The following is a 22,886-nucleotide window of genomic DNA, read 5'->3' as shown; positions in this document are numbered from 1 at the left end:
GATAAATTACTTACACAGGCCTCAAAGACCTCGGTGAATTCTGGAGCCTGGGAGGAGTCTTGGTGTCTGAGGACCAGGGGGGACTCAGAGAGTCGCTGGTCTCTTCTGATCTCTGTCAACATACAATTAGTACACAGTTAGCACATGGTCCGTCCACTGTTGTTGTGTATACAATATGCACCATATAATAAATATACAGTCAAAACATGACCTGTACACCATCAGTGTATACAAGTATAATACAGTCAGTATACACAGTCAATACACAGTATCTGTACTCAGGATGCCCAGAAATTAGTGATATTGAGTCCCAAGCCCAAGCCCCAAGCTAAGTTAACCATTTATATGAGATAATGGGTTAATGAAGCTGCTTGGTCTGTTAGAATTTTTCTGGCAATAGTATGTTATGGGCAAAACTTACTGTCAGGATAATAACTGTAGTTATGAATTAAATCTGCAAAATGTCATGTAAAAAACTATGCACAATGGGAAATGAGACTACATTATATAATATTAAATGAAAAAATTGTACTTTGCAAATGTTTTATTCAAAATAAGACCAGAAATGAAACTCATAACCATAACTCTAAGAAGAGAATAAAATCGAAACTTATAGCCAGACAGGAAACCACAGAATATAGTATCTTAAGGATAAAATGAATGAAAAAGTAGAAAAATAATGGATCTATATTTTGATGTTAGGCAACACAGCAAAAATAATAAATGTATATATGATTATTTGATGATAATGTTATTTCTGACAAAAACTCCACGCATTAACTAGAGGACTACACAATAATATACTCACCATTGACAACCAGTGGAATGTCACAGGTTGCCTCCCCTTCCAAGTTTCTGGCAACACACGTATATACCCCGGCATCTTCTGTCTCCACAGACTTGATCTCAAAACAGTAGGTGTCCTCGTACTTCTCAAAGTGGTAAAGTTCAAGGTCGTCTAGGACAACATTGTCCTTCTTCCATTCAACTGTTGAAAATTAAAACAATATTAAATTTAATCATATTGTATAATCATATCAAAAAATATTATTATATTGGTAACATCAATCAAAAAACATTGAAATCACTATTTTTTTTACAGAACACTTTAAGTTCACTGACCCGATGGCTTAGGAGTGCCAAAGGCCTTCACAATGAACTGTGCAAGGTCTTTTTCCCTGGCAACAACCTTCTCTGGAACTTTGATAAATTCTGGAACGGATGGTTTGTCTTCTTTGGGTTCTGAAATCCAATCATAAATGTTATATTTTTTCATGACTTAAGAAATTAAATGAAATTTTTCTCTTTAAAACATTTGGTGTGAATGCAAGACCCACCTTCTACAAAGAGTTCAGCTTTACATCTGGCAGTGCCTGCTGGGTTCTTAGCCTCGGCCATGTACGTCCCATCATGCTCTGGTAGGACATCCACAATAAGTAGCGACGATTCGCCCTTGTCCTCAAACTGAATGGTAAATCTGTTGTCGGTTTTGGAAATCTCCTTGTCGTTTTTGTACCAGAGGATTTCTGGGGTGGGTTTTCCAGTGGCTTTACAGTTGAATTTAGCTTTGTCATGGATACTGGCTTCCAAGGTCTGAATATCCACTACAAACTTAGGAGCCTCCAGCTCTGTAACCTCTTCATGGACAGGCAGAGCTATAAGAAGAAAGCAGAAAAAATTTAGTGACTGAATGAATATAATATCAATGATTAATTCTATTTAATTCAACAATTTTCTAAAATTTGCACAAGATCTTATGAATATGTTGTTGTGTGTTTTAGTTTTCTCACCTTCCACCTGGAGATCAGCTGTACAGCTGACCTTGCCATGGTCATTCTCTGCCTGTACCAGGTATTCCCCGGCATCCTCTGGGGTGATGTCATAGATCTGTAGATGGTTGACACCTTCCTCTTCAAAGATGACATATTTCCCATCATCCACCAGCTGGCGGCCATTGTAGATCCAGTTCAGATGAGGTTTGGGGGTTCCCACCACCTCACAGGTGAAGTCTGCTAGATCTCCTTCCTCAACCTCAAAGGAGTAAAAATAGCAAATATATAATAATTCCACTCTTTGCAAAAATAAAAACAAACTCTATAACATTTGGCTATGTATTCTTCTTAGCATTTTTGGCTGAACTGGGATTTGCTAATTCAAGTACATGGTAAAATGTCTTGATTACATCTGTATAAAAATGTCAGCTAAAGCAAATTCATATATTACATTTTTGTTGAAATATCAGTTTAAGCCAAATATATCAAACACTCAAAATAGTTAATACAATATATTTACATGAGTTTTTCAACAACTGAATTCTCCCCTACCTTCTCGGTCTTGATGCGGAGAACAAATTCGGGAGCCTGCCCTTCTGGTGTGATGACAGCACTGTCTTCTGTTTTGACAACTTTTTCTGATCCTAAAGAATTTAAAATATATCTCAATTAAATTTTAACTCATATTTCCTAAATTTATTCACCTTGTTGATGTGCTCTTTGCAGGAGGCGGTTTAAATGTCAGGAGAAAATTATCAGTGTCAGTTTAAATAAAACCAAGGGCTCATCTTAGACCCTCCGAGTACAAATACTTATGTATTTCACCTGTGAAGTGCAATAATCTCTTGCACATTCTACAGGTAATCTTATCATTGGTATTCAGGACTCAACTTGTAATCTATGAATCTGTATTTGAGTAACTCTTACATACATGTTTAAATTAAACACAATATAATTTTTGAAAACAGTTTCAGTTGCTATGCAGAATCAGGTACAGCCCTTGGCTCTGAGGGTTTAAGGCATTAGTCCTGTGGTTAGCAAGCTTTCACTGAACCTCCCTGCTTATTGTGGAGGGGGATGATTTTAATTACTTTAGTTGATAGATATCTAAACTCTTCCTAATGAACTTGATGAGGTGAGAAGTGGAGATTAGGAAGAAGCACACGGGAGATCTCTATCACATGTTCCGACTAATTTCTGCTGATCAGATTCCATGCTGGCAAGCAATGAAACATGAAATTCGTAGATCTACAGAGTCCATCAAACACCAGCAGCTTCAGTGTCTAGGGAGTTTGTAAAAAATATTACAAAAAAATTTCATTGCATAAAAATTATGTTTTGCACCTTGCCTGAGGTAGAAAAAAATAAATCAGTAATTCTGACTAGCTACCAGGGCCAAAATATACCATACCATATCGAATGTATTCCAAAACTAAATCCTCAATTTTCAAGCTGCTAACAATAAGAATGTACGCTTCTCCCAGTATTGTCATTTTGTTTGATTTTATTGATCAAAACTCAATCCAGCCTAAACACCGCAGTGCCAAATGCAAGATCTTGCTAGGGTTGGTGGGGGTGTTCCAACAAATTTACAATTAGTTCTGAATTCACTTCACATCCATGTGCATCATTATGGTAAAGTACAGGAGGTCAATGACCTTGAATCCTCAGGTAAAACGTGAACCACATGAATTATTGCTGGTAATTGGACAGACATAATCAATGTGGACGATCCAGAAAATCATTTCACATGGACCGATAGATTCCTGATCACAAAGTTTACTGTCAACAAGATAACTAATTCAAAGTCAACACTGACATTAGAGAAGTCTGAAAATCTGCAACAAACGTAGAAAAAAATGGATTTTAAAAATTCCTGCTACAGCTTAAACAGCCCTTAACAATACGTTTAAAATTCTTCATCTGAATAAATTACAGGATGCATTTGTAAGTCCTTCAAAAAGATCGAAGTCAAGCCGCTACATATCCAAAGCTATATTAAACAAACATTAAAATACATCCCGATAGATGAACATGGGGTGTGTAAATCTCTCCCAAGATAACCTTTGGTTCGGGAAGGTTGTAACTTCTTCCACTTCTCTTTGGCAAATCTTCAACCAAAACAAATCTATTGTTTACATTCACTTAAAACAGATAGCTGTCAATTTCCTACAGCAAAGTCTCAATTCTGCTAATCATTCCATTGCTTCTCCATGCTAAATGTGAGTGGAATTCTAAATAATTCCTTGTTTTTAAGACTCTAAACCAGTAAGCTCTTCTCTCAGTGGGCAACTTCAAATTCTCCCAGCAAGGGTTGATTTTAAAGTTTGCAGGTATCCTCATGACATAAGAAACAATATGCTTCTGTTGATTATCTCACATACATGACAGATAATCCAAGGAGCTATAGCCTAATCTATAACGACCCTCCCAGGCATCTCCACAGGACCAGCTACTTGTTTCAACATTGACTCCATTGATAACAAATCCGATATATCTTCCAATGGTCCTTAATATATGCATAGATTTGTAGTCACTTTTTTAAAAACATTAATGTTCTGTTTAAAATGTCACTGTCACTGAGGTTTTCATTTCATGTTAAAACAAAGACAGCAGAAGAATTCCCTTTGAAGAACATTCATTCTACTTGTAAAAGTGTACCGGCTTCTATTTCAGAATTTAAAATTCCAGACATTTAAAATAGCTTCCACTAATAGTACCATTATTTAGTATAGAGAGCCGTCATCTTAAATAAATATACTGCCGTCTTATTAAACTTGTTCTTACCCTTTGATTAATTTTATGCTAATGACGTTTTTCAATGTGGCAGTATTTAGAGTGCACTTGGGAAACTTTTTAAATGAGTGACAATGCAAACTTGAGACATTTCTTGATTACAGTGTGTCACTGTGTGAATTGTGTGTTATTTACTGTGAGTATTTGAATAAGAAAACAGCAACTGCTAGTATCTGCTCAATAAAAACTTACTCCAAACAAGACTGTTGGAAAAGAGGCTAAATTCATCTGAAATAACACAAATTCACTCTAATATTTGCAGTCTACAACACTTGAATTGGTATATTGCAAATTAAAAATGAATGAATCATCAAACGGGCCTTTTTTCATATTGAATAACCAATAGGCATGAATGTAAAATCTTTGAAGTAAAAGACACCTACCCTCGACTTTGAGTGGGATGGCTACTGTGTCGCTACCAGCTGGGTTCTCAACCTTTAGGACATAGGTGGCCTCATCGTCAACACTGCATTGTGGGATTTTGAGGATCACTGTGTCATCGAGGACCTCCAGCAGGTGGCGCTGATCAGGCACCACTTCTTTGTCCTCTTTGGTCCAGGAGAGGGTGGGGCGGGGCACACCCTCTACCTTACACACAATGGACACTTCCTCACCCTCCAAGATTGTGATCTTCTCAGGGAAGCTGATTATGCTGGGTGGGGCTACAAAATCGGGAAAAAGAGGGTGCTGAACTGTTTGATTTTAAACATATCAAGCATTCTATAAAATTTATTCAATTTTTTATGTTATTTCATGAATTTAGTTTAAAAAATATAAAAACTTGATGTTCAAAATTAAGAGTTATCAATGTTTAAAATTATGGTAACAATAATCAATGTAAATTTTAAGTTTAAACAATATTTTATTTCAAAATGAAATAGGATCGGACAGCAGGCACAGCCTATTTTTTTCCTCTATTTAATTTAAAATTTATGTTCATAATTACACACAAATTAAAACAAAACAATTAAAAATACTACATTCATTTTTCATATCAAATACACAAGAACAACAATTTGTTTTAACAGATAAATGTTATGCATGCTTACAAATTTAAAAATGTTTTCATGCAAGTTTAAAATAATACAATTGTAATGAAGGAATAAACGCTCATACAGCAAACACATCAACTGAATCAAGGAAAAGATAACTCGGTCAAACCTAAATACCTAATGCATTAGTCTAGTATTGCCTTCCTTGCATGCATAGAGTAGTAAAAAAAACTTTAGGAAAGGAAAGAGTTCCAACACATATGTGCATCAAGATTCTGAGTGGGAGGAATGTGTTTACAAGAACAATGAAGTGAAAAAAAAAAGGTTTACTCCAAAAACCACATCAATACAGGTAAAAGAAACAAACACCAATTTCATAAATCATAAGTCCATGCATTTTACCATCTAGAGCCTCACAACAGCCATAGGGGCTCAGAAAGCATGAAATGTCTCAGTACAAAGAAGCTTTATTATACATACAAAACAAACACGAACAGCTCGTTAATTGATATGTTAAATTAAAAGACTCCAAACAATTGTTCCTATTTGTGTATTTGCTAAATTCTCTCCTTATCTGATCACCTTTGATCTTTTTTTTTTATTGTTGACACAAAGTAAGCTTACAGAGTTGTAACTTTTATTCTTGGTCACTCATTCATAATTATGTTAAAGCTGTCTACATTCCTCTATCTGGCTAATCCACTATCAGCTGTTTCCATTGTTATGACATCACTGGTAAGTCCTGGACACCCTGACATTGTTTAAATCTCCGGATTATGATCTTTATGGGGTTGACATTCATAAAGAGTGAAGCTATATCTCTATACAACAATTGTCTTAATCTCTTCACTCAATCTATTAGCCATTTACTTTCTAGTGGGCGAGTTTTTTGGGAGGCTCTAGAGGGTGACACTTACAAATGACTTCACAATTTACATGATGCATTTGTGACTGCAAGAATTATCAGCAATTTGAAATTTGCATATCTTAAGGAAAACATTTTGTGCCTGAGTAAATAAAGATAAAATCCAGGTTATTAGCTTTCATCTGAAAGCTCCCCCTCTACCAGAGCCTCAATGTCAAAAGACCCACTCCTCCAGAGCCTCACAATATTTTTAGAAGTAGGGTCCCCCCTTTTCATGATTCATGGTCCAAATACACCACACACTGTATAGAGTACCAGGTAAATACACATTGTGGCAAGGTGTAATGATTTAGTCACCACTCAGGTGAGCAGACCCTGCATTGTGTTTGCAAATGCAGCCATGAAAAGCTTTCTTTCATTTGATATAGTAAGCTTGAAATTGATTTATTATGGTTTCTCAAAATTTCAATTTATGAAATTGCTCAGAGCAGGAAATGGGAATACAATGGATGGGCCCAGTCTGATAAGAAGAGAATTAATCCTGTCAGCAAACAAGGTATCTTCGGGTAACATAGATCACCTGGAAAATCACAGGGGTGACCCTGACCTTTGACCCCTAAACAATGTAACTGCTGCACCTTGACAATGAGTGTTTGATATCAAAGGAAATAATAGGGCTCAGGATTGATAAAGCCCAAAGAGTAGAATATATGGCTTTTTTAATTCATGTATAAAAAGACCCAAAAGCATACATATTTTTGAAAGGGGTAATTGAATTTGTTTCAATAAAGCCAAAATTTTGTGAAACTCCATCTTTCAAAGGAGACCATTTTTTTTTAATCTGAATTGTTATTAATATCTATATTTTTTCTATTCTATATTAATTTTTTTATTGTGACACTAAATAGGGCTTCAGGACTTCTATTCCCCAGCAGGTGTTACTCAGACATTTAGGGAGGGTCACTGTGATCCAATGTCTGAGAAAAAATAACTAACATGCACTACACAGACATTCAGAATTCTTTATTGTCAATAGCTGTATACGAGATGACATTTCTTTTCATGCAAACACATCAAGAGACATTCACTAACAGCTTCATCAAACAACAGAGGTAGAGAGACTGCATCAAAGGGAACAAACAATTTCACTGTATGCATGCATGTTCATCTTTTGTCCACAAAATAGATCACATTGTAAAAATGTAAGTGATCTACCACTGGAGAAAGTAAATGATGAGGACTCCATTTATTTTTTGTTCACAGGGCATTCATTCAAGCAGTACACATCGATGAAATCTGAGAAAATCTTGAACTTGTCATGCATGACTGATAATCTATGCAGTTGAATGGGTATTAAACAAAATTTTTAAGTTTCATGAGGATTATAATTTTTTAATGGAATGTCTTCAAAAGTTAAATATTGGAATGTCAGTTTATATATCAATAGAAAAATGAAATACAAGACATTATGCAGTATGTAGTATATCTCTATAAATTCTGTCTCTCAAAATCTTAATGTATATTAACGACTACTATGTCATCAAATTGTGTGGCTATGTCGTACTATGTTTAATTATGGTTAAATGACAGTTAGTTCAACTTGATTACAGTGCAATATTTGGATCAGTGATGATAAATGAAGAAAAATATAATAAAATAATATTTCGATCAATGATGATAAATGAAAAAACAAAATAAAATAAAAATTTCTAAAAAGTTGATTGTTAATATCAAATATGACCTGGTACAATGTAAGCAAATAAATATAGCATGCAGAATACATCTATTAAACAGAAAAAAAAGATTCTTGTTCAACATTTGCAACAACAATTTTCAACTTGCAGGATCCTTCAACAATACAAAATTTCAATGCACATCAAGAGTTGTCTTTCTTTGATGACTGAAGCAATTCGTAAACAAATGGAGACCACTCAGTCAAAAAGCATATCAAAAATCCGCATATATATATATCACAAAAGGACAGACAGAAAAATCATGCAGGATTTTTAGCAGACAATGGCAATTTATTGCAAATATGGACGTGAAACACAGTTTGATTCAATGATTTACTGTTAATTCCTATCATACATTTCAAATGATGTGATTTTTTAAGATAAAAAAAATGATTGAATTGCAACTGGTATATATCACTGGTATGTAAATAATGTGTTTCACCCCCTACATCAAAAGCCATGTTTCAGAGAGATCACATGATGAATCAGATTGCCACGCTAGTTGGTCCACTACATGTAACACCCGGTTATTATAAAATACCTTGTAGTTCGATCTGAGCCGTTGTCTCGCTCTCCCCAGCCAGGTTCTGGGCTCGGCAAGTGTATGTTACTTCAGCGTCGTTAAAGCCAGTGTCTTGAATTTCCAGTACAGCAGTAGTTCCGTCGTAACTCATGTGGTATTTGGGACTCTCCTGAATCACAGTTTGGTTGGCCAGCCACACAATGTCTGGGGTGGGTTTACCGATGACCTCACACTCCAGTCGGGCTGTATCGGCGACGGACACAGTCACATTGGTCAGTGGGTGCATGATCACGGGCTTGTCCAGTTGTACCATGACCATCGAGGAGCAGGAGGCCACTCCCTTGTCGTTGGTCAGACTCAGTGTGTATTCTCCTTCGTCCTCCATTTCTGCCTCAGCTATCTCCAAGGATACAATGTCATCCACAAAGTCAACCCTGCAAAACAATGTATTATAAAAAAGTTCTTTAGACTATCAAAGTAGAAAAAAAGTTTGAAGAATCCTTCACTTTCTCTGTACATTGGTTTTACCTATAGCGAGGGCCTGAGACTTCCTCTCCATCCTTCAACCAGGTGACCTTTGGTTTGGGATGACCCCTGACCTGACACTCAAGTACAATTGAAGCACTTGGTTCCACTTCAATGTCCTCAATTCTCGATATGATGGATGGGGCCTCACCTTTTAAGAAGATGGCAATTTTGTTTTAGTAAGTTTAACATGAAGCATTTCAGACCTGAATCTTGGTGCAAATTTTTGACATACTTTACATTCATTGATCCACTTACCAGAAGGATTAACAAAGAGCTCCCCTTTGCTGGTGACGGTGCCTGCTTCATTGTTGGCCTTCACTACATACTCGGCATCGTCATCAATGACAACATCTTTGATGATGAGTGAGGCAAAGTTTCCTCGAACTTCTGTGATGAAATGGTCATCTGATTCTATCTCAACACCATCTTTGAACCTGTTTTCAAGAAAAAATGCATCACTTATAGATAAACATGTCAAGACTGGATTTCCATTTTATTTACCTGGAACTATTATTTCTTTTTGTAACTACATGTATATTTCATTAAAATTTGGCCCTCTTTAATGCAAAATGACTATTGTTTACAAGAATATAGATATAAAATATTGATGAGATTCTAACCAGGTAATTTCTGGGAATGGCGTGCCGCTGACTTGTACAATGAAAGTTACGGTGTCATCCTCTGTCACTTCTTGATCCGAGAGTTCCCGCAGGAAGGATGGCATCTCAAGGTCACCTTCCTTCAAGGTCAGGGAAGCCTCAACATCCTGAGAAACATGCATGCAAATTTAAAATATCCCTCAGCATAGTAAAAACAACATAACATTAATATACTGCAGAACAGAAACAAAAACAGGAGGACAAAGTTCAACCCCAAACCAGGACTTATTTTTGGCTAAGTATCATGCATAAATTAATTTTCCATAAGGGTTCACCACAAAAATATCAAACCACCCTCTATCTACAGTAAAAGTTTTCAAATATAGGGGAAGGGACATGCCATATAATCTGAAAACACCTGAAATTCAAGGATACACACGAGTACACACTTATATCGCCTGACATACATAGGGAGGTCATTGGTAGCCTGTGCTGAAGGTCGATATATACACAAAGGTTACGGCAAACAGTGATATAAGCTAAAGCTCCGTGAAGAGGTTTATATATATTTTACATTATAATATGTAGATATGTAGAATACTCACCATGCCCAATAGATTATTGACATTTAAGTACTGTTTGTGTGTGTTTTGTTCCCACTGTGTCAATCCTCTAACCACCCTCACATTTTGCCTAAGCTACACGTCTATGTTAATGGCCTACCTCTGTAGTTTTGCCTTTGCTGGGTTTTGTTAGTGTCTGCTCTGGGCTCAGCTGTTGTTCCTCCCCTGGATAGCCCTCATTTTCTGATGTCTCAAATGACTCCTCCTCTGGGATGTTCTCCAGTACATAATCTCTACCCATGAATTCATCCTGAGCATCTTCTTCTTCCACAATCTCTTCTTCTTCAAAGCTAGCTTCCTCAAAATCTTCCTCTTCATCCTGCACACCTCTGAACTGACCATGTTTTCGCTCAGCATGGAAGATGTCCTTGGGACTAATCTCAAATTCAGGTGCCAAAGCTTCCTGCTTATACAAGACAGGTTGTTCTGTGTCCTCAAACACCATTTCTCCTGGCTGTTCAGTAGGAGACATTAAAAGTTTGTCAAACGAAAGGTCTACCAGGTCCTTTTGTCCTGGTTTTTCTCTTTCCTCAACACCTTTCTTTGCAGGTAAGTCAGCCTCTGGCTGTTGTCTTTCCTCCAGGGAAACTTGTTGCACAAAATCTGGTTTAGTAAACTCCTCCTCATACTCCTCAATGATTTCACTCTGTGGTTGTTCATCCACAGACTTGTCCAGTGGAGAGAACTTCCTGCGGAGTTTCCTCTCATCATCCTCACTCTCTTCATCCCAGAGACTAACCTTGTCTACCATTGACATAGGCACCTGATCTTTCCCTTCCTCAATCAACCTTTCAAATGCAAAGTCTGGCTTGTCCTCTGAGGGTATGATGATTTCCTCCTCCAAGAGCTGTTCTTCTGGTCTATCTTTATCAGATTTTGAGATCTCCCTTTTTTGAGACTTTGGTGATTCTTTATCACTATCAGTTAATGGTACACCAGTAATATCTACTTCAACTTTTCCTTCATCCTCAGATTCACTTGACACACCTTTTTCATGAATCTCTGAACTTTTAGAAACAATATCTGGCATTGATGGTTTCACAAAACCATCTTCCACGTCCGATTCCTCTGAAGATGAGGATGATGTCTCTGATTTTGATCTAGGTGACACTTCATCTACCAATTTCTGTTGAGGAATTCTCTCTTTGTCTGATTTGTCTTCTTTACTTAGTAATTTCTGTTCTTCATCGGTGGCAAGGCGTTTTTCAGCTGAACTGTCGTCAGAACTAGTGAAATCATCTGGATAGGATTTCTCAGATCCTTCTTTTTCATCAGACGATGAGATTCCCAGTTGAAGAGGTGGGATATCTTCCTTACTGAGAACAGTGAACTCTTCCTCTGCACCTTTATCTGGCAGATCTTCAGCAGTGACAAAAGTGAATGTCTCCTCTGTGCCCTCAGGCACAGTGGAGCTTGGTATGGATGTGAAGTCATCTGATGTCCTATCAGGCCTGCTGGACAACAGGGTTGAGTCCGTGGTGAGTTCAGGGGCGGATGTTGAGGGCAAGGCTGGGACTTCCTCCTCCTCCTCTCCTGTGACGTGCCATGTGGAAGTTTCATCTTCCACAGTCTTGGTCCTCTCTGCTTCCTCATCAGAAGGAAGATAACCTATATCCTCACTTTCTGGGCCAGTTACAGTGACCTCCTCCTTAAACAAATGAGTGTCATATTGAGGGGATTGCAGGTCAATGGGTGTGCTCTCCAATCTCCAAGTATAGACCTTAGTGCCTACATCATAGTCCTTGCTTTGTGCATGCATATGTTGCTGTGAGGTGGTAAACAAACACTAATGAACAATTAAGGCTAAACATGCAGACAGCTGCAAACATAAACACAGAAGGAAAGCAACAGGGATTAGTTGATCCACATTAAACCCATCTACTACAGAAGAAGAAATAGTCTGTTGCTTTCCTTCTACACAAGTGGAATTCTTGGCAATGCAGGCAGATTGAACAAAAAATTATATAAAAGGATTGAATGAAACACATCCATGCCAAAATCATAAAGCTTAAACTCTTAGAAATTTCTCTTCAAACTGTGTTTGAATAAATAACTCCTCAGTCCAAAAATAAGCTCAATAGAAGAAATCTATTCATGCCTTTGTATAAAAATTTAGTAAAAATTTTAAACTCCTTGCTACAAGTAGTTCAAATTAATAGCTGTTGTAAGTTTGCCATCACCTTATATTTGCAGCCTCTTTTAATGTTTACATCTAGATTATAACAATTCTGATTTTCATAATTTAAGATATGTTAATTTGAATGAATTAGAACAGCTACTTCAAATCTCAGTGCAATATGCTAGCTTTAATTTTGTTAAATTTGTCAACTACAGCCAAAGAAATATAAAGAGAAGCCTTTTGATATCTTAACATAACTATCAGATATAATGGTAATTCACTACATGTTCTGGCCTATTCCGTTTTGTTTAGTAAGTGTAAATTACACTAAGGTATTCTATGTTCTAAGTGCTGAATTCTAATCTGACTTTTGTTTCAATGAAAGAAACATTAATACATTTAAAATTAATTTTAAAAATTCTGGCATAAAAAACAATTTGTATTCTATAAATTCTTTTATTGATTTAATACTGTAAATAACAGATTATGTATAGAGAAATATATATTTTAAAACTACTGTACATATACTTTGAAAAGAGAATAATAAGTACAGATATATACTTGTATGGGTAACAATGAACATACCTGTGTATCCTGTGGGTGGTCATCTCCAGGAAGATGGGCAGTGACCTCAGTGTCAGTGCTGATGTCACTGATGTCAAAGGTTGTGTCAGCTTCAAAGGTTGGCACTTCCTGTTGCTCCTTCGCCTCCTTTATGTGTTTTACCTCTTCTCGGGCCTGTGAAAATATATGTCGAGCATGTAAGTTTAACTTGTAAAATCTGACCAAATAAAAGTGAGACAGAACTATAAACCTTCTTTCTCTATTCACCTTGAATCCCCTGAACATGGACTGTATTTTGACTGCAGCCTCCTGTTTGATAACTTCTTTGCTTTCAATTGTTTCCACTTGTTCTTCCAAAGCCTCCTCTTCCTCCTCAACAAGTTCTGAAATCAGAATTATCCATGTTAGAATTCAAAATATATGTACCAAGACAAAACAATTCTCTTATACAAAGAGACCTAGTCAGCATCTAATTATTAGTTAAGTCTTTACCAGTGATAGTCAACATTGCTGTGCATTCGGCCTGTCCAGCTTCGTTGGAGGCAGTGACTGTGTACACACCAGAGTCCTCGGGGAAAGCTTCGGTCAACAAAAGAGTGACCTCCCCTTCCTCGCCCTGCACCACTTTGTAGATCTCACTGTCTTCCTTGATGACCTCATTGTCATGGTGCCATGTGACCTCTGGAGTAGGTGTGCCTGTTACCTTGACGATAAACTTGACCTCTTCTCCCTCCTGAGCTTTGATGTCATCGATTCTGGTGACAAATTTAGGTGCTACCAGTTCCTCTTCTTGGACCTGTGACACCTGAGTTACCTCTTCTGCTGGTATGTGGGGGACCTCAATGACAGTCTCCTCTTGGGTGATTTCTTCACTTGAGTCACTATGAAAAAAGATAGCAACACAATCTTAGTATACATAATATTTTTTATCCTTCAATTTAATCTGTCTTCTGGTTCCAAAGAAAGAGTACAGCTTTATGCATTTCTTACCGGTCAGTTTTCAAAACAGATCTGAAATCCAATTGCTCATGCGGAAATTGTTGGTTGACCTTGGTTTCACTGTGGACATGCAAAAAGTCAATAACATGCATGAATGAATTGAAATGTTAGTTCAATGATGCGTGACATTTAGTTTTATAGTACATTGTACTCACACTGTGTCTTGTTTTAGGACCTCTCTAAAATCTAGCTGTTCATAATGAAACTGTTGGTTCACCTTGGTCTCACTGAAAGACATGCAAAACACACAACATGCTGAAAATTCTGTTATCTCTGGGTCAATAAGGATTTGTGAGGGCTGGTTGTTAATCATTATGTAAGATACTAACTCCTTTGACATCTCTAACAAATCAATAAACAAAACAACAGCATATGAGGAGCCTGCTATCTTGTAAATCATTGATATATATGAATTCTTAGACTAGTCTTTACTTCACTTACATCCATTACCTGACTTATTTAACGAGTCACTGACTTACTCATTGTAAGTTTTAATCACTGACTTACACATGGCGAGTTTTAATTGCGTCCCTGAAGTCCAGCTGCTCATGAGCAAACTGTTGGTTCACTTTTGTTTGTCTGTCAGAATACACATACAAGCATGCCGTTAATGACTATACAATAGTCAGGTTAGTAGGCGATAAAGTTTTATAGGAAAAGGGTATATATAAATCTTAAATATGCAATATGTTGATTATTATGTTTAAAAATATGAATTATATTCATATTCAAGCAAAAACATTTGAGAGTTCATGGTAGAGACAGATAATGTTTTACTTTAACATAAAATGATCTGTTTCGGTAAGCAGCAATTTTTCACCACATAAGCCCTTATCAGTGGGCAACATCAAAATGGAGCTAATGAAAAGAAGTTGATTCAATCTCTTAAATTACAACTATCTTTGAGCAAATTGAAACTAAGGCAAATTCAAAATGGGTGAAATTATTCTGCATACAGTATGGAAAAGTGAGCCCCAAATGTTATCTCAAAAACTGCACTTACACATGCTCTGACTTGAGAGCATCCCTAAAGTCCAGCTGCTCTGAATGGAATTGTTCATTCACTTTGGTTTTCCTGTTAAGGAACACATGCAATGATTAGGAATTCAACAAGATCTTTCAAGACATTTTAAAACAAAATTCACAGAATATATCTGTCCCTGCACCAGGTGTTCGATTGACTTACACTTTTGTTTTTAGTGCACTTCTGAAGTCCAGCTGTTCTGACTCAAAAGTCTCATTTGTTTTGGTTTTACTACATGTGACATGCAAAGAAAAACATCCAGGTGTTTATATGAAGAAAGCATGCCAAATACAAGTACAAGCAATAGTAACAAGGAAAAAGGGAAATTCTTGATAGAATATCATTTGGGAAATTTATGGTATATGCTGTATTCTGAATATCATATATTTTGATGTTAATAGGCATTGTTCATTTAATTGATGCTTTTTTATTGGTTGTATGAGAACCATTGTGTACTGCGGTTTCATTATTATTTAGGGGAATCAATTTTCATGGATGTAGAGAAAATTACAGTTTCAAAGATTATGTTAATTTGTGGCTAATGATCCAATCATTGCAACACGTTTTTAAAAATTGCACTTCAATGAACATCTAATTTCATTGGAGACAACTCAAAATTGAAATCCACAAAAATTGGTATTCAACAAAAATTGATGAAACCACAGTAATATTCCGCATAATTTATAGGTCATATCAACTCTGTGAGCTATTGCTCATTTAAGAAACTCAAACTCACACTTTGGATTTTAAGACAGCCCTGAAGTCAAGCTGCTCAGCATCGGGCATGGTGAATGGTTTAGCTGGAGTTTCTTCGGCTACCTCTGGTTTGGGGGCTTCCTTCATCTCCTCTGTGCCCTCAAGTTCCTCTGTATAATAAATTCCAAATTTTATTTTCTGATTCATTTGTATTGTTTTACATTAAATCAACTGAGTCTTATTTCTTAAACATTCTGATACTTTTGTAGGAATATGAACAACTGTAGATGAAAGAAAACCTCAGATTATTTTTGAGGACCACTGACCTTGAAGCACAGTGAGGACAGCTGAACAGGAAACCTCGCCTGCCTCGTTCACAGCCTTCACCGTGTACACACCGGCATCCTCAGGGAAAACCTCAGGCAGGTGAAGGATAACCTCACCCTGCTCACCAGCCATGATCTTGTATATGTCGTCATCTTTGATTGGCTCATTTTCATGGAACCACATGACCTCTGGGGTAGGTTCACCTTTGACCTTGACCGTAAATTTGGCCTCACCACCTTCCTCAGATGTGAGATCCTCAATGGTGACCACAAATTGTGGGGAAGTAACAGTCTGGATACAGAAATATGGAACATTGTAAAAGCCAGTTTTACATCAATTTGGTCAACCAAAACATTGAAACATTCTATTGCTTTGTTTTAATATATTAACATTGTGTTATTTCATTTCTCACCTTTTTCAGAACCTCTCTGAAGTCCACCTGTTCAGTTGTCACAATCTCTTCTGTGGTTTCCTCCTCAGTAACATCTTGTGAGAATTTCCTGTTGACACAGAATTTGACAAATCAACACCACTGAGTATCATGGTTCTGACTGGTTTGGAAAAGCATGCTTCAAACTGATCATGCAAGGAACAACTTCCATGCACAGAAAATAGCAGTAATGCACTAAACATTTTCTCCTTCAGATTTGTTGTACGATGTAATAATATTTCACATTTTTATTCTTAAAATGCTGTATACCACCTGCATTATCTTTAAATACATTTACAAATTTGTTTTTAAAATAATGTTCATTGTCACAATTATTTTGATTTTATTACAATGTACTGTCAAGTGAATATGTGAGCATAAATTTCTGGATTAAAACAGTGGAGCATTTTCCCATGACTTACTTGGACTTAGTTGAGGTTGTTTTTAACATAGTTCTAAAGTCCTTCTGTTCAGGCTGATACTTTATGCCAACCTTAGTCCTCCTGTTCACAACAGCAAGGAAAGAAGATCATGCACAAGTCAAAAGCAAGGATTGAGTTAATGACAGCTATCACAAGTTAGTCAGAAGTTCATATAGATCTTAAGCTTTCTTTTCATTGGACCATTCATAAAAAAATTAACAACAAAATTCATACATCTATTACATATCAACCAAAGAAAAATAATCTGATTTTGGATTCATGCATGAAGAATCTCCAAAAGCTACAAAATCACACTCGTGTAAAATCAAAATAGCTGTTTTGATAATTTTTTTAACATACAAACATGATCATTTCTAGAATTAATCATCATAATGGCTGAAATGAAGTCAAATCCATCAGAATCCATTTTAAGATATATGGTAACTTAAAGTTAAACCTGAATAATAATTTTGTTAGACTGCTGACTATAGAGGGGTTCATACATCTTGCCCTTGGTACAAAGCTGGCATGGTTATTCATTACTTACACTTCGGTTGTCAAAGAGTCCCTGAAGTCAGTCTTCTGAGGTCCTTCTGGTTCTACAAAACACACAAAATTCAAACCATTGTATATCAAAAATGTCTTTAAAAAACATATGTGCTAACTTTTTTAAATTAGACAGACTTACTTTTGACGAGCAAGGAGACAGAAATACTGGCTTCTCCCTGGTCGTTCTGGGCTAGGACCTTGAATGTCCCAGCATCCTCGGGCTCGATGCTGTTCAGGGTCAGCGTTGTGTGGTAGATGTTGCCTTCTTGGTCTGTGGTGATTGTCACTCTATCTGACGGTGTCATTTCTTCGTTTTCCTTGGACCAGTGAATCTGGGGCTGGGGATTAGCCACCACAGTGGCTTCAAATGTTACAGTTTCACTGAGGGAGGCTGTCTGGAACTTGGGTTTCTGAGTGAAAGCTGGAGCAATGAACTCATCCTCCAGTACTTCATCTGAAGCTAAATAAAATTTCCAACAATTTAAAATCGATCAAAAACAAAAATATCAACCAAAATAGTTCTAGAGACCCCAAATAAAACAGAAAGGACATTTTATAATACTCGCCTGCCAAAAATATAAACCAAAATAGTTTTAAAGACCTCATAGAGAACAGACAGGACATTTCAATTCTCACCTGCCACAAAGAGCTCAGCTGTTGTTTCAGAAGTACCCAGTTCATTCTTTGCCACCACAGTATATCTCCCAGCATCCTCGGGGTACACATCCGGAATAAAGAGAGAGCACAAATTGTCCTCGTCGTAGAATATCTTGAACTCCTCAGAATTAACGATCATTTGATCGTCTCTGTACCATGTGACCGTCGGTTTGGGAACTCCATGGATCTGACACTCCAGACGCGCCTGTCCTCCGTCTGCCGCCTGGATGCTCTTCAGTGGAGCGACAACTTCTGGAGCACATTTCTCCTCCCTTTCTTCCACCACTGAAGAAACAAAAACACCAGGATAACAAATCTATTGCATAATCATCCAAATGGTTGAGCCTTTGAAAGATTTTGAAAGATCAATATGACAATTACCAAATTGGATAGGAGATTCCGGTTTTTCTTCCTCTGAAGTGACTTCCTTATCTTCCTCTGCAATTGCAATTATTTAAGAACTCAGATCAATTAAATCAAAGTTAACATGATAAAGTGTCAATGCATGTACAAAGATAGACAGATAGACGGGCAGAAAGACACTCACCGAATTTCTGCTCTTTCTCTGATAAAGTTTCTTTTAGTGTAAACTCAGTATCAATGTGTTCCACATGTTGATCTACAAAAGGTGTGAAGAATGAATTATAACAAGCTTCCAAACAAATATCTTGTACTGTTTGAACAAGCAAAACAGCATATGGTAAATCACAAAAAGGAAAGTTTTCTATCTAAAAAGTTGCAATCTACAGCTAAGAATAGGAATAGGTATGAACATATACATATATAGTATTTATCTAAAAACTTTCACTCTGAACCTAAATTTAAAACAATTCACAACCGGAGTTTTAGTACAGTAAAAAAAGGTGAACCTGAGAAAGAAAGTAAATAAAAAAGTTATTAAAATAAATTAAAAATGCACGAACAAACTCCCAACCCCAAAATATACCGCAGATTCGGTTTAAAGTAAGAATAAAGTGGGTTTTGGTTTTTTTTTTTTTTATCTTTTATACTGATCTATATTTTTGCTGAATTGCTAAGAAGATTGACTTCTTACAAGTGAAAATGAGTTTTTGTATTTGATTTATACGACATTGATTATTTTGCTAATTTCTTTTAAACTCTTCATTAGAGTTCCCACTTATCAAATTCAGTGCCCTACCAAGACAAAATCAATTAACTTAGAATATGATCAAAACATGAAACGCTTTTTTATATGAACAGCAGTGACACAATTTTAATGGATTTTACAAACACAAAACTTATTTAAGTTGCATTAAATTTTCTTTTTCTTATATACCAGAGCAAAAGATTTGATTGGTGATACATGTGTGCCCACCCTAGTCATTAACCTAACGGTATATATGTAGACCAAAGAAATCAAAACTATCTGAATCTTAAAAAATCCACAATAACTGAATTCCTGGTAGTAATATTTCTCTAAAACAAGAACACAATAGGTTCATTTAAAAAAAGAAACTTACTTTGTTACTTTAAAGTTTGATACTCATTTTCATTACAAATTTATAATAAAATAATAAATTTTAAGAATTTTTTATACCAGGAATACAATACACATGCCATTTCATGCAGAATCAAATATATCTAAAAGACAAAGTTCCAAAAACTCTTCAACATATCAGTATCAGTTTGTGATGAAAAACAGCAATACTGCCTGCTAGAGCTTGTTTTTTAATAGATTATATTAAATGTTCCTATAGATCAAACCATTCTCTGCAAAGAAAATGTAAAGCGCATCTATACCTGTCTTAAGAAAAATAAATAAAGTAGCCATGCTTCACTGCCTTCAGTGACATTCAATTATTGATATTTATAGACAACTTTTAGCATCGTCAAGCTGTCTATAGAAGCTGTAGCCACTGCAAGAGCAGCTTAATACCTTCTCTTCCCTTTTCATAGCTCAGCACTTGAGAACTTGACTTCGATTTGTCAAGAGGCATTTCTTTGTAAACCTCACCTTTAGTTTCTGACACAGGAGTAATATCTGATTCCTTAGATCCTAGTTTGTGTACCATAGACTCTAAATTCATGTCATCACTAGTAATTTTAATTTTAGAAATACTTGATTTTCTAACTGATTCAAATTCAAAAGGAGAACCAATTTCTTTTGAAGTTATTTGATTAACTTCCTCGGTAGTGATTTCAACACCCATTTCCTCTGCTCTCTTCTCAGAGGGAGCAAACTCGGCCACGACTTCCTCCTTCTCCTCCTCAGGTGCTTCTTCCACACCCAGTTCTGCGCTGACATCCTCGGAGGGTTTCTCCTCCGGGATTTCAACCACCATTTCAGTTTCGGGTTGCTCTTTAGACACGATTTCAAGGGACACTTCCTCCTTGACCGTCTCCTCAGCAGCCACTGAGATCTGTTCGGCCACTTGTTCTTCGGCCGGAATTTCAACAGTGGGTTTCTCTTCCACTGCCTCCACAGTCTCAGCAGTGCTGATTTCTACACCCACGCTCTCTTTGGGTGCTTCGGCGGTTGTGACTTGTTCAGTGATTTCTGCCTCCGTGATTTCAGCAGCTTCCTCGGTAGTGATTTCAACACCCACTTCCTCTGCTCTCTTCTCAGAGGGAGCAAACTCGGCCACGACTTCCTCCTTCTCCTCCTCAGGTGCTTCTTCCACACCCAGTTCTGCGCTGACATCCTCGGAGGGTTTCTCCTCCGGGATTTCAACCACCATTTCAGTTTCGGGTTGCTCTTTAGACACGATTTCAAGGGACACTTCCTCCTTGACCGTCTCCTCAGCAGCCACTGAGATCTGTTCGGCCACTTGTTCTTCGGCCGGAATTTCAACAGTGGGTTTCTCTTCCACTGCCTCCACAGTCTCAGCAGTGCTGATTTCTACACCCACGCTCTCTTTGGGTGCTTTGGAGGTTGTGACTTGTTCAGTGATTTCTGCCTCCGTGATTTCAGCAGCTTCCTCGGTAGTGATTTCAACACCCACTTCCTCTGCTCTCTTCTCAGAGGGAGCAAACTCGGCCACGACTTCCTCCTTCTCCTCCTCAGGTGCTTCTTCCACACCCAGTTCTGCGCTGACATCCTCGGAGGGTTTCTCCTCCGGGATTTCAACCACCATTTCAGTTTCGGGTTGCTCTTTAGACACGATTTCAAGGGACACTTCCTCCTTGACCGTCTCCTCAGCAGCCACTGAGATCTGTTCGGCCACTTGTTCTTCGGCCGGAATTTCAACAGTGGGATTCTCTTCCACTGCCTCCACAGTCTCAGCATTGCTGATTTCTACACCCACGCTCTCTTTGGGTGCTTCGGAGGTTGTGACTTGTTCAGTGATTTCTGCCTCCGTGATTTCAGCAGCTTCCTCGGTAGTGATTTCAACACCCACTTCCTCTGCTCTCTTCTCAGAGGGAGCAAACTCGGCCACGACTTCCTCCTTCTCCTCCTCAGGTGCTTCTTCCACACCCAGTTCTGCGCTGACATCCTCGGAGGGTTTCTCCTCCGGGATTTCAACCACCATTTCAGTTTCGGGTTGCTCTTTAGACACGATTTCAAGGGACACTTCCTCCTTGACCGTCTCCTCAGCAGCCACTGAGATCTGTTCGGCCACTTGTTCTTCGGCCGGAATTTCAACAGTGGGTTTCTCTTCCACTGCCTCCACAGTCTCAGCAGTGCTGATTTCTACACCCACGCTCTCTTTGGGTGCTTCGGCGGTTGTGACTTGTTCAGTGATTTCTGCCTTCGTGATTTCAGCAGCTTCCTCGGTAGTGATTTCAACACCCACTTCCTCTGCTCTCTTCTCAGAGGGAGCAAACTCGGCCACAACTTCCTCCTTCTCCTCCTCAGGTGCTTCTTCCACACCCAGTTCTGCGCTGACATCCTCGGAGGGTTTCTCCTTCGGGCTTTCAACCACCATTTCAGTTTCGGGTTGCTCTTTAGACACGATTTCAAGGGACACTTCCTCCTTGACCGTCTCCTCAGCAGCCACTGAGATCTGTTCGGCCACTTGTTCTTCGGCCAGAATTTCAACAGTGGGTTTCTCTTCCACTGCCTCCACAGTCTCAGCAGTGCTGATTTCTACACCCACGCTCTCTTTGGGTGCTTCGGCGGTTGTGACTTGTTCAGTGATTTCTGCTTCCGTGATTTCAGCAGCTTCCTCGGTAGTGATTTCAACACCCACTTCCTCTGCTCTCTTCTCAGAGGGAGCAAACTCGGCCACGACTTCCTCCTTCTCCTCCTCAGGTGCTTCTTCCACACCCAGTTCTGCGCTGACATCCTCGGAGGGTTTCTCCTCCGGGATTTCAACCACCATTTCAGTTTCGGGTTGCTCTTTAGACACGATTTCAAGGGACACTTCCTCCTTGACCGTCTCCTCAGCAGCCACTGAGATCTGTTCGGCCACTTGTTCTTCGGCCAGAATTTCAACAGTGGGTTTCTCTTCCACTGCCTCCACAGTCTCAGCAGTGCTGATTTCTACACCCACGCTCTCTTTGGGTGCTTCGGCGGTTGTGACTTGTTCAGTGATTTCTGCTTCCGTGATTTCAGCAGCTTCCTCGGTAGTGATTTCAACACCCACTTCCTCTGCTCTCTTCTCAGAGGGAGCAAACTCGGCCACAACTTCCTCCTTCTCCTCCTCAGGTGCTTCTTCCACACCCAGTTCTGCGCTGACATCCTCGGAGGGTTTCTCCTCCGGGATT

At 38.1% G+C, this 22,886-nt stretch overlaps 2 protein-coding genes across 6 annotated transcripts in view; both read right to left on the bottom strand.

The window, feature by feature from the left end:
• The window catches only part of LOC128191973 (titin-like), a 259,892-nt gene that overhangs the window by 115,906 nt on the left and 121,100 nt on the right, over window positions 1-22,886 (bottom strand). For all 5 annotated transcript variants that reach the window (XM_052864366.1, XM_052864367.1, XM_052864369.1 and 2 more), the window contains 30 exons: window positions 18,766-18,837; window positions 18,600-18,656; window positions 18,198-18,503; window positions 17,701-18,021; window positions 17,560-17,611; window positions 17,013-17,093; window positions 16,573-16,660; window positions 16,160-16,451; window positions 15,874-16,003; window positions 15,300-15,368; window positions 15,117-15,188; window positions 14,621-14,692; window positions 14,269-14,340; window positions 14,105-14,173; window positions 13,607-13,995; window positions 13,382-13,497; window positions 13,136-13,288; window positions 10,532-12,196; window positions 9,830-9,975; window positions 9,465-9,643; window positions 9,210-9,357; window positions 8,700-9,115; window positions 4,952-5,230; window positions 2,325-2,416; window positions 1,791-2,031; window positions 1,338-1,655; window positions 1,123-1,242; window positions 809-988; window positions 422-454; window positions 15-112 (listed from right to left, as the gene is read on the bottom strand). In XM_052864366.1, coding sequence (XP_052720326.1) covers window positions 15-112; window positions 422-454; window positions 809-988; window positions 1,123-1,242; window positions 1,338-1,655; window positions 1,791-2,031; window positions 2,325-2,416; window positions 4,952-5,230; window positions 8,700-9,115; window positions 9,210-9,357; window positions 9,465-9,643; window positions 9,830-9,975; window positions 10,532-12,196; window positions 13,136-13,288; window positions 13,382-13,497; window positions 13,607-13,995; window positions 14,105-14,173; window positions 14,269-14,340; window positions 14,621-14,692; window positions 15,117-15,188; window positions 15,300-15,368; window positions 15,874-16,003; window positions 16,160-16,451; window positions 16,573-16,660; window positions 17,013-17,093; window positions 17,560-17,611; window positions 17,701-18,021; window positions 18,198-18,503; window positions 18,600-18,656; window positions 18,766-18,837 — 6,326 coding nt within the window. The remainder of the gene's footprint in view (window positions 1-14; window positions 113-421; window positions 455-808; window positions 989-1,122; window positions 1,243-1,337; window positions 1,656-1,790; window positions 2,032-2,324; window positions 2,417-4,951; window positions 5,231-8,699; window positions 9,116-9,209; window positions 9,358-9,464; window positions 9,644-9,829; window positions 9,976-10,531; window positions 12,197-13,135; window positions 13,289-13,381; window positions 13,498-13,606; window positions 13,996-14,104; window positions 14,174-14,268; window positions 14,341-14,620; window positions 14,693-15,116; window positions 15,189-15,299; window positions 15,369-15,873; window positions 16,004-16,159; window positions 16,452-16,572; window positions 16,661-17,012; window positions 17,094-17,559; window positions 17,612-17,700; window positions 18,022-18,197; window positions 18,504-18,599; window positions 18,657-18,765; window positions 18,838-22,886) is intronic.
• LOC128191984 (retinitis pigmentosa 1-like 1 protein) lies at window positions 20,583-22,860 on the bottom strand. Its single transcript, XM_052864380.1, is given in 3 exon segments — window positions 20,583-20,617; window positions 20,620-22,827; window positions 22,830-22,860. Coding segments are annotated over 3 exon segments (2,274 nt in total).

Source organism: Crassostrea angulata, chromosome 7, assembly GCF_025612915.1.
Source record: "Crassostrea angulata isolate pt1a10 chromosome 7, ASM2561291v2, whole genome shotgun sequence".
In the NCBI taxonomy this organism is placed as follows: domain Eukaryota; kingdom Metazoa; phylum Mollusca; class Bivalvia; order Ostreida; family Ostreidae; genus Magallana; species Magallana angulata.
This window is presented reverse-complemented; position numbering and strand designations above follow the sequence as displayed.